Source organism: Gorilla gorilla, chromosome X (assembly GCF_029281585.2).
Source record: "Gorilla gorilla gorilla isolate KB3781 chromosome X, NHGRI_mGorGor1-v2.1_pri, whole genome shotgun sequence".
Lineage (NCBI taxonomy): Eukaryota > Metazoa > Chordata > Mammalia > Primates > Hominidae > Gorilla > Gorilla gorilla.
In genome coordinates this window covers 48,197,760-48,209,260 of record NC_073247.2, presented here as the reverse complement: position 1 = coordinate 48,209,260, position 11,501 = coordinate 48,197,760, and the positions used below count along the sequence as shown (strand labels likewise).

The 11,501-nt window shown below is 37.9% G+C and overlaps 1 protein-coding gene across 1 annotated transcript; it reads left to right on the top strand.

The window, feature by feature from the left end:
- The first annotated feature begins 1,757 nt into the window (after positions 1 to 1,757).
- On the top strand, positions 1,758 to 10,733 carry DYNLT3 (dynein light chain Tctex-type 3). Its single transcript, XM_031006050.3, has 5 exons — positions 1,758 to 1,949; positions 3,091 to 3,132; positions 7,702 to 7,825; positions 8,501 to 8,578; positions 8,921 to 10,733. The coding sequence occupies exons 1-5, from the start codon at positions 1,920 to 1,922 to the stop codon at positions 8,995 to 8,997; spliced, it is 351 nt and encodes a 116-aa protein (XP_030861910.1). The 5' UTR covers positions 1,758 to 1,919; the 3' UTR covers positions 8,998 to 10,733.
- Positions 10,734 to 11,501: the final 768 nt, after the last annotated feature.

The following is an 11,501-nucleotide window of genomic DNA, read 5'->3' as shown; positions in this document are numbered from 1 at the left end:
GGTCAGGAGGCAGGGAACTTAAAACTGTTTCACGCTGACTTCATAGAACTAAATTGAAAGGAAAACCCTGGCCAGGCGCAGTGGCTCACGCCTGTAATCCCAGCACTTTGGGAGGCTGAGGCAGGCAGATCACCTGAGGTCGATGAAGTCGGGAGCTCGAAACCAACCTGACCAACATGGAGAAACCCCGTCTCTACTAAAAATACAAAATTAGCTGGGCGTGGTGGTGCATGCCTGTAATCTCAGCTACTCAGAAGGCTGAGGCAGAAGAATCGCTTGAACCCGAGAGGCGGAGGTTGCGTGGGTGAGCCGAGATCGCGCCATTGCACTCCGGCCTGGGCAACAAGAATGAAACTCCGTCTCAAAAAAAAAAAAAAAAAGGAAAACCCTAACCTTCCATGCCTAAGTAACAAAAGGACCAGAGGCTATTCCCTTTGCAAATCCCCACCTTTTCTGCAGGGCAGATGGGAAATTTAAAGTACCTCTGATTGGTTGCTTTTTGCAACCAAAGAGCAAAAAGCAACCAATCATACATTTGCACAGGAGTGGAACTTTGTAACTTCACTTCAGCCTCTGATTGGTTGCTGTCTGCAACCAATCAAACTGATTATGGGCCAAGTCTTTGTTTGAATAGAAGTGCAACTTTGTAACTTCACTTTAGCCTCTGATGGTTGCTTTCTTGCAACCAATCAGACGTTTGCATAGGAGTGTGGCCTTTGTAACTTCACTTCAGCCTCTGATTGTGGGCCACTACTTCATTTACATGGGGTGCACACCAAGTGGCCAATGGGAAATCTCTAGGGGGTATTTGGACCAGAGAAGATTCTGGATCCTGGCCCTTGAGCGGCTTCTCTGCCCGCTCCAACCCTGTAGAGTGTACTTTCGTTTTCAATAAATCTCTGCTTTTGTTACTTCATTCTTTCCCTGCTTTGTTTGTGCGTTTTGTCCAATTCTTTGTTCAAAGAGCCAAGAACCTGGACACCCTACACTGGTAACAGAACTGTAAGAGAACAGGACTGTGTTTCTTTAAGGCACTACATTTACGGTAATTTGTTACAGTAGCAATAGGAAAGTAATACAGTGGTTAAGAGCTTGGGTTCTGCTATCAGACTACTTGAGCTCAAGTCCCTTTTCTACACCCTACTGGCTGTATGACCTTGGGCAAATTAAATTCTCTATACCTCAGTTTCATCTTGATAAAAGCAGTGACGGAAGAACTAACTCTTCTGACTTATTGTGAGGTTTTGAGGAAGTGTCTAGGATCATCTGGAAATTAGTAATTTATTTTAAAATTACTAATTTAAAATTACTACATTTATTTTAAAATGTAGTCATTGTTCTCTTGTTGAGAAGCATCTACTTTAGGAGCCATGTATACAGCTTCTCATCAGATCCTTACAACGAGTAGTGAAATAGGTATGATGGTAAGTTTCCATGTGAGAAAACTGAAGCTGTGGGAGGTGAATTTTTCCAAGTAACATAGCTAGTAAGTGGACAAATCAAAGTGGCTGGTTTACCACGAAATTAACTACATTTATGTGCCAGATGATGGTGAATGAACAAATACGTGCAAGTAATCACAACAGTGGGCACTCAACCAATAGTGCGGAGTCTAGACTAACTGCCACTAGGTCACCCCATCTGATCCACACTGGCGCCATTCCCAGTTCTTTACATTCATCCCTTGTTTCCAGAAAGGGCAGAGGAAGCGAGGAAAAAGTGCGTGGCCTGAAGTGACGCCTGGCGTTGCCCGAAGCCCGCCCAGCGCTGCCAGGTGACGCCACTGCGACACAAAGGCGGGGATTGCGTAGGGAAAGGCCCTAGGCCATAAACGGGGGTGGGGCCTCCCCGGAGGCCAGTGCGCGGCCGCGGTGCTCCACCGGCGCGTCGCTCCGCCCCCAGGGAGAGCCGGCGCTACCATGGAGGAGTACCATCGCCACTGCGACGAGGTACCGCCCCTTGGCTACCTGGGAGCGCCCCCCACTCCCGCCTTCCTCTGCGCGGGGCTCTTGCCGGGTGGTCTCCCAGCGAGGGCGGCCCCAAGAGTTGGGGTGCGGCGTCCTCCGAGCCCAGGTCCTCTCCCCTGGGCCCGGGATCCGCCCCGCCCGACCCGTTCTCCCCACCCCAAAGTCCTGAGATTCGGGGTGGGAGGGGTGGCCAGGAGCGCGCGGATCAGACGGTGGGGTCGGGGCAGAGTTGGGAGGACGAGGCCTGACTTGGGTGCGAGGAGTGGGCATGGGGTGACGGGCGCCGCCCTCCTACCGGGCGGGCCTCGAAAACGGGTCTTCCTGCTGCTGCCTCCGTCCCTTGGCTTCCTCAGCGCAGGTGCTGCAGCCCCCATGGCTCGGGGTCTCGGGGTCCTGGTGGCACTGCCATTCCCGCTCCCGGTAATGCTTGCCAGGATTAGGCAAGGAGGTGCTTTATGGATTACGAGCCCTTGCTTACTGACTCAGGCTTTCCCAAACCTCACCAGAAACCCATGATGTCAGTTGTTATCTCCCTGTTATTGATGGGGACTCCAAAGAAAAGACTAAGTTGTCAGACCACTTTATAGTACTAAAGTGATATTAATCTTGAGTTATCAAGTATTTTCATAATCTTTAATTTGGGAAAGGAATTTTTGCCTAGAAATTTTTGCCTAGCATAAGTTAAAAACAAAATTGAAAATAGTCTACTAAGCATTCTCTTCATATGGACCACTTCATTCTCTCACTTTAGCTGAAACCATTTCTATATTCTTATGACACATAACATCCTCATAGCCACCTCTTGCTTATTTCCTACGTTTTACAATACAATGATTCTTAATCTAGGATGTTCATTAGAATCACCAGTATAAAGCACTTTTTTTAAAAAAAAAAAAATGTAGACTTGCAGGCTCTGCCCCAGACCTCACGAGTCAATCTCCAGGGAGGTAGGTAGGGAAAGCATTCATTATTTTTAAGTGTTTAGGGGCAAGATTGGCCCCTTCTGTAGACCTGATGCCCTTTATCACTTTAACACCTGTCTAGGCCAGCCTAGGATATTCTGTGTAGCGTCATACCTGTAAGCCTGTGTTGAAAGCAGCTTTACCTTTTGTTTTCCCTTTAGGTTGGCTTCAATGCTGAGGAAGCCCACAATATTGTCAAAGAGGTGAGTCATACATTTTGTTTCTCTTGAAGCTTGCTGCACTGGTGGAGATTTTTAAAAGCTGTATTTTGAGTTTCAGCACAAACTTAGAAACCTTACTGTTAAAAGAAGAAGATTTTGTTTTATTTTATTTTATTGTTTTTTGAGATGGAGTCTCGCTCTGTCACCCATGCTGGAGAACAGTGGTGTGATCTCAGCTCACTGCAACCTCCACCTCCCGGGTTCAAGCAATTCTCCTGTCTCAGCCTCCCGAGTAGCTGGGTCTACAGGCGTCCGCCACCACACCCATCCAATTTTTGTATTTTTAGTAGAGACGGGGTTTCACCTTATTGGTCAGGCTGGTTTCGAATTCCTGACCTCCGATGATCCACCCGCCTTGGCCTCCCAAAGTGCTGGGATTACAGGCATGAACCACCACACCCGGCCAAGAACAAGATTTTAAATATTTATCCACTAACTCTTTATAGGGGTCCTTCTATGTTTTGTTGTGTGCTATCAGCATCTTGAGGCTTATTCTGAAAGAGATGCTTAAGGATTTTCTTAGTCTAGAAAACTGGTTTAAAATTGATGCCCTGTCTTTTGGATAAAATAACTTTTATTCCAGAAGGCAAACATTATTTTAAATGTTAATGCTATAAAAGTATATGTACGCATATATATGTACACACATGTCGACTTTTATAATGTAAAGTATATGTATAATATATATGTATATTGTATAAAATAGATAACAAAAGCCCTAGAAATATCTGCCTTTGGGCATGTACACTTTTTTGCCCAATATAATTGGAAAAAATGATCATTTAACATATTTTAAGCATTGATATGATAGTGAATCAAAATTTTAAGAAAAATATTTGAAACTCCTTTTAGGCAAATAGAAAAGAAATTATCTTTGGGAATTAATTCTGGCAGGGGACCTTTCATTATTTTAGAGGTATCACATACAGACCACAGTGTGGGAAAGGTATTTTTTGACACCCAGGTCTGGCCTTACACAGCTAGAATTAACTCAAGGTCTCAGAGGAATAGACAGGCACCTGAAAATCCTGCCATATTTTAATACTTCGGAATTATGCATTCTATCTATGTAGCCTGAGAGTATTTAATTATTAAAAGTAGAAAGCAAAGGTTTTTAATACCTTTACAATGTAAAAGCACAAATGAGGGAAACTGGGAGGTGGAAGAGGGAGTGGAGGTAATGAGAAGGGAGTGATCTTAGTTTTCAAAGTGGCAAGTCAGGAAAGACTGTCCTTGGTTGATGGAACATAAAAGAAAGAATGCTGGGCTGTTTGGGATTCCATTTAAATAGTGCCTTCTTCCTTACTTAAGTTCTGAACCAAATGAAAAGAAAAAAGAACCAATAGAAAGAGAAGAAAATACCACCTTTATTATTGATAAAAACTAGTTTGATGATTGTACCTTGTTTTGCTAACTCCCATTCAGTTCAGCCCTGGGAAGAGTCATCCAAGAGAAAGTTTGAGTCAGCAGAGAGAAACACTTGTTCAGGCTGGTGCCTTTCATTGGTTTGGGTGGAGAGGGAAGGAGAAACTAAAGCCCAAGTTCAACACATTTGGGAGACTCCCAAATGAGATGTTAGAACAATGGTTATCACCCACCAACCAGGTAACTCATTCCACCTCCATGGGGAGGAATAACTGACAGGATAAGAGGCCAGGAATGTTAAAGAACAATCCTCTGCATAGACGAAAACATCCAGAGTGGAAAAGAAACATGTTTCTAACAGTGTAAATATATTTAAGTTAAAAAATCGTGATTTCACTATATTGAGAGAAGGGGGCGGGTGGTCTGAGGGAACCAAATTTTCATCTATCATAGTAGGAGTTACATGGATGTTGCCTATAATTCATAAATCAGGAAATAGTGAGATAAACATTATTTGGAGATACATAAGTAACCCTTGGAAGAAATAAAAACAGTTGTACACTGATGAGTTTCCTCTGGGGAATGGGACTGGGGATGGGAAAGGAAAGGGTGGGAAGGAGACTCTTTTCATTCTAAGCTTTTCTGTTCTACTGGATTTTTCAAACCATATGCCTGTTACTTTAATATTATATCAAATTAAAAGAATCATGCTTTTTCAACTGGGAAATACATACTCGGCAGTGGCTAGGTGGTGCTAGAAGTCACTGGATGCATTTTAGAACATCAGTTTTTCTTGAATATTTGTGAGAGGGAGTTAAGTAATATAAATAATATAACTGAAAACATTATTGAATAAAAACAAACTCTGATGCATTATGTAGTCAAAAGCAAGCTTCTCTTGAATTTTTATATGAAATATGAGACTGCAAAGAAACTCAGCTTTGCTACAGGTTACTTGCAGCTAAATGTCTATCTTTCCTCTTCCCATGAACCAACCCTCTTCTGCCATTGAAACATTTCCATTGAGACATTGGAAATGCCTGAGAATGAGCAACATTTTAAAACAGTTTAGCACTTCCTAGATGATTACATAATTTTAGCAGTTATTTCTGATTTCCTTACTGATCTTATTTTCTTATTGATCTTATTTTCTTTCCTTTGATTTCTTGCTCTGAGCCCCTATGCTAATATGTTTTTCCTTCTGAACTCAGAGACACCCATTTATCAGTAATATGCATACATTTTCTTTAGTGTTAGTAATAGAAATTGCTTCCCCAAAAAATCGTCGAAGAAAAAGTGAGCTACAAATGACTTAGAATTTAGTCTAAAGTGTATTTGATTTAAGATACCCAGCGAGTATATCAAAACCAATATTGCTTCAACAACATTTGTTGAATACCTGCTAAGTGCCCAGGTCCTGAGTTTAGCACTGAGAATACAGAGCTGTTTAAGGACCTCATTGTCTCATGGGCCTCCATGTTAATGTAATTAATTAGGCTAGATGTTAATTAATAGTAATTAGCAGGGCTATTTACAGTGGCACCCACACCCCATGGTGTTTTCTGCTGTTTAGAGCAAAACTTGGAGTGGTCCTACTAAATAACCTGAAAGAAAAATGAGTCCTCTTACTTTATCCTTAAGGAAAGGTGATCTCAAGAGAGGAATAGGTTTGTCCAAAGGTCACCAGCTTAGGAATGGTAAAGCCAGAATTAAAATTCTATTCCCCTGATCCTTAAGCCACTACCCTTCCTACTTTGTCATGTTATTGAGCTTTCTAGGAGAAAAATTTGAGCCATATTACTTTTGTCAACCTTGCTAAAATATTTAATTTCTCTTTTTATATTTTATCATTAGTGAAGATTTTATACTATCCAACTTAAGATTTTGTATTAGTGCCTTCATAAATCTTTACTGTGGTCTAATTATAGTAAATAAAGCTGCATGTGTGTGTATGTGTGTATTATTAAGCTAGATTCTAAAAATGAATTAAATGAGTCTAATGATAGTAAATGAAGCTGCATGTGTGTGTTAGATTCTAAAAATGAATTGAATGAGTGCTTTATTATCCAGGCTTTATCACTCAAATGTAAAATATAACAGCAGCAATATGATAATAGTAGTTAACATTATTTATATGCTAACTCTGTGCTAGTCCTGTTTGAGCACTTGGTATTCATTGTCTCATTTCATCCTAACAACAACCTGATAAGATGATGCTGTTATCCTTACTATAAGGATTAGGAAAATAGGGATTTGAAGGGGTTAAGTCACTTGTTAAAGGTCACACAGCAGATAGGTGTCAAAGTAGGCCTTAAAACCTAGGATTGTGATACTAGAGCCAGTGCTTTTAATCAGGTGTCAGAAGTGGATGAAATTAAGCACTATGGGAAATTATGATATTTGACTTTATCTTTCTAGAGCATCTTTATTTACTTTCAGTGGCAAGTGTGCTAGTTGTTTCATAGCTAAAGAATCACATAGTATGAATGAGAATATAATCAGTTGTTGTTTCATAGCTAAACAATCACATAGTATGAATGAGAATATAATCAGTTGTTGTTTCATAGCTAAACAATCACATAGTATGAATGAGAATATAATCAGTTGTTGTTTCATAGCTAAACAATCACATAGTATGAATGAGAATATAATCAGTTGTTGTTTCATAGCTAAACAATCACATAGTATGAATGAGAATATAATTAGTATACATAAGAATTATGTTTTTAAATTAGTCCCATCCTGTTTCTAGCATGTGAGCCCTAGTTCAAATCCCAGCTGTTTCAAAGCTACTTGTTAACCAATTGATATCACCTTTTAATTTCCCTGCCATAATTTTTATGACATAATTTATCATTAGTCTTCCTTGTGTTATAGATATTAGAATTTTTTTATTAGCTTCTCTGCTAGATTAAGTTATTTACACAGAAGCCATGACATATTTATCTTTATATGGCCCATAGTATCTCATAGAGTGAGATAATGCAAGTGGAAACTCTTTCAAAACTCTTAAGCAATTAGAGACAGTGCATAATCAATGTTTACCAAGTGTATATTTTCTAAGATGCCTTATTGAGCTATAAGTATATTTTATGTTTTGAATAAATTTTTACTGACATTTGTGTAAAAATTGTTCTTTTTGAACAATTTTACTGACTAAATTAACTGCCCTCTGTGCCCTTTTAGTGTGTAGATGGGGTTTTAGGTGGTGAAGATTATAATCACAACAATATCAACCAGTGGACTGCAAGCATAGTGGAACAATCCTTAACACATCTGGTTAAGTTGGGAAAAGCTTATAAATATATTGGTAAGTATCAGTATCCTTCCTCACTAGTTCACTTGCTTTTGTCATTGTGATTTTCTCTGAATTTTGAGAAGGTATATGTACAATAGACATTTAAGTTGGATACTAAAAGGGTATAAAGGACTTCTGATTTACTCATTCAAAGATAATCTATAATAATACTTAAAAGATGAAGATCTTTCACTACTCAAAGGCAGTTTGAGCTACTTGTCTTTGGTAGCATCACCCTTTGCATTTCCATCAGTTCTTTCTTTCCACTGAGACCCCCCTTAGCTCAACTGTGTTTCTTTCGGTAGTCCCATGCCTCTTTACCTGTAATTCCACACAGCAACTGTTTATAAAGTGGAGTATTTCCTGCATTTCTGTGTCTGAATTCTGCCCATGGTACAAAGCACAGAATTTGACTGATATTTTTCCTGCAATACAATCACCAATGGTAATGACAATGGTCAGAAAACCAACTGAATCCAGTGGGGTCAAAATCATGATGGTAGATAAAGATGAGAGTCTTTTATTTTTTTTTCAATCTATTTGCTGAACGCTTTGTTTTCTGTTTTTTGTTTGTTTGTTTGTTTTTTGTTTTGTTTTCGGCTTGTAGAGCTCTGAACTCACACACTTTGACCTTGGTTCTCTTTTCCTTTGTCTGTAAGTGCCCTCATTCTGTGACTTTATTTGCAGTGACCTGTGCAGTGGTCCAGAAGAGTGCATATGGCTTTCACACAGCCAGCTCCTGTTTTTGGGATACCACATCTGATGGTAAGAGATCTTAAGCTGATTTACACAAAATCCAACTTTTAGCAAAGTCAAACTGCACTTTTTAATCAAGTACTTATTTAATTCTGATTAAATTCTGAAAAGACTATCAACAGTATTGCTTTGTACCTAGTAACAAGTATACTTTCAGACCGATATGAAATGTGAAAACTTAACAGGTTGAAGGAAATAAGATATTAAAACATGTGAAAAATGTGTATATATATATATGTGTGTGTGTGTGTGTGTGTGTATGTGTGTGTGTGTGTGTGTGTATATATATATATATTCTCTGATAATTTTTATGTTTTGCTGGTATTTCAAAATCCTTTTTTTGTGTTTCAGGAACCTGTACCGTAAGATGGGAGAACCGGACCATGAACTGTATTGTCAACGTTTTTGCCATTGCTATTGTTCTTTAACTGACTACAAATGTTGGGCTAAAGCCATTAACTTAAGAATTTGTCAGTGTATCCTTTCCAAAAAGAGTAATAGTTGTTTACTAGTGTGCTAGATGAAAAGTGTGCAATATGCTTTAAAGCTATCAACAAAAACTGAATATTATAAGCAAGCAATATCATAGTAACTGGCAGATTAGCTCATATTCTATACAGCATCGTTTAAATAGGAAAAATTTAATGCTAGCAAAAAATAAATTTAGAAATATGGCATGACATGAAAATACAATCTTATATTTACACCAGCTTTTCACTAATATTTTGTACCTAAGTTGATGGGGAACTCCATTCAGATAATAAAATTCTCTTTCAGCTAGAGAAGTTAACAGGAATAAATATATGAACAAAAAAGCTGCAAGGATAAATGTGGAGAAAATGATGAGAATTAGCTAACATTTTTAAGTTTTTTTAAACTTTCTTCCCCTCAGTTGTACTTAATATTTAGTGGAAAGTAATAATTTTTTTAATTTTCTATTAACTAATAGTATAGTAACAACTATGATTAACTTGTTTACTTTTTCTGAGGATTAGTAAATCAATTTTTTTTAATTTCAAATTTTTGGATTTACACTTGAGGGTAAATTAAATCTGGTAAACTGAATTTCCTAGTTAAATAAAATTAGTTGCAGTATATGATGAACAGTGTATGACTCAAACAGCTGCCTTACAATTCACTCATTCCATGTGGAACAAACATTTATCAGATGCCTATTATGGGCATATGTCACTGCTAAGCACTGTAGTTGTCAATGTGCTGTGCAAATGCTAAGTTCCTTTTAGCAATTGTTCAGTTGGAAGACGTATTAATATTTGGGGAAGGAAAAGAAAATAGTTGTTTTACAAGGGAGGAAAAAAGTGAATCTGGTTACACATATGGAAGTAAGCAAAATGAAAAGCACTTATTGCTTTCTGACAGAATTATAGATGTAATTTTAAGAGTTGCTCCTAGCAAGTTAAAAGTGCATATAAAATATGCAACTCTTAGTTAAAGGCCTTATTATCAGTCTTATCTATACAAGTAGTAAATTTTGTCATTGCTTTAGTTACAACCATCTGTAAATAACTTAAAAGACTTATTATGTGGGGTTCAAATTGAGTGGAATAAAGTATAGATTAAAAGTATACAATCCTTAGCACGTTATCTCAGGGCTTATGAAATGTAATTAAATTTATTAAGAAAATAGATGAAAAATTAGGGTACACAGCTGGCCACCAAATGCGAAATCAATGTGCTACTTAACCCTGAAAACAAAATCAGTTTTGCATATTACCACTAACACTAATACATATAGAGAGTGGAACCATAACTCATTGAATTTTGGAGAGGAATAAGCTTAGCGTTAATATTGACAATATTAAGGCAATATTCTTGTAGGAATACTATGTGCATGTTAGATATTTTGCCAAATAACAATAATTAATAATTGTTCAATGTTTAAGAATAATATTAACAAAATAAAGGAGTTTAATGCAGTGATCTTTGTTTTTGGCACATCAAAAATTCTCAGTCATTATTCATGTTTCTTTATGCTGCTGGCTTTTGTGCCCTGGAAGATTATAATAGTGACCAAAATATACATGCAGACTTGTTTTTTATTGTTGTTTAAGCCTAATTTAAGAAAAAAAATTTTTACCTGGTGAACTTGCTATCTGCTCTGTTTCTAGTTAAAATATAATAAATATTATCTTCCTGTGCTGTACTTTTGCTTCTGGATAATCATTTAATAGTTAGAGAAATGACGTTCTGCTTGCTCTTAGAAATTCTAAATAGAAGAAATGCTGGGGGTGGTGGCTCACACCTGTGTAATCCCAGCACTTTGGGAGGCAGGTGGATCATTTGAGGTCAGGAGTTTGAGACAAGCTTGGCCAACACGGTGAGACCGCATCTCTCTTAAAAATACAAAAATTAGCCAGGCGTGGTGGCACACATCTCTAATCCCAGCTACTCAGGAGGCTGAGGCAGGAGAATTGCTTGAACCCGGGAGGCGGAAATCGCAGTGAGCCGAGATCGTGCCACTGCACTCCAACCTGGGCAACAAAACAAGATGCCGTCTCAAAAAAAAAAAAAAAAAAAAAGAGAAAAGAAAGAAATTCTAAATAGGAGAAATGAATATGGGACCACATAGATATATTATGCATATTATGCAGAATAAATACCATTAAAATAGCAGCCCAAATCCAGTATTTACCATTACAACATAATTAATAGCTTCTATTTTATGCTTTTTATTTTATGATTTTAACACAAAATTTCATTTTCAAAAATCAGTGTAAAAATATATTCTGTAACTACTAGTTTTTAATGATCATTTTTTGCAAGGGATTTTGTCTTATTTGTCAACTTGCAATTGTGTTGTTGTTTTTAATTAAGGACTTTAAGTTTGTAAAATTAGGGAATTCAAAGGATTTTTGTAACGCTCTAATTTTATGTTTGTAAAGTACCCACATGCTGTCTAAATGATGGCAAC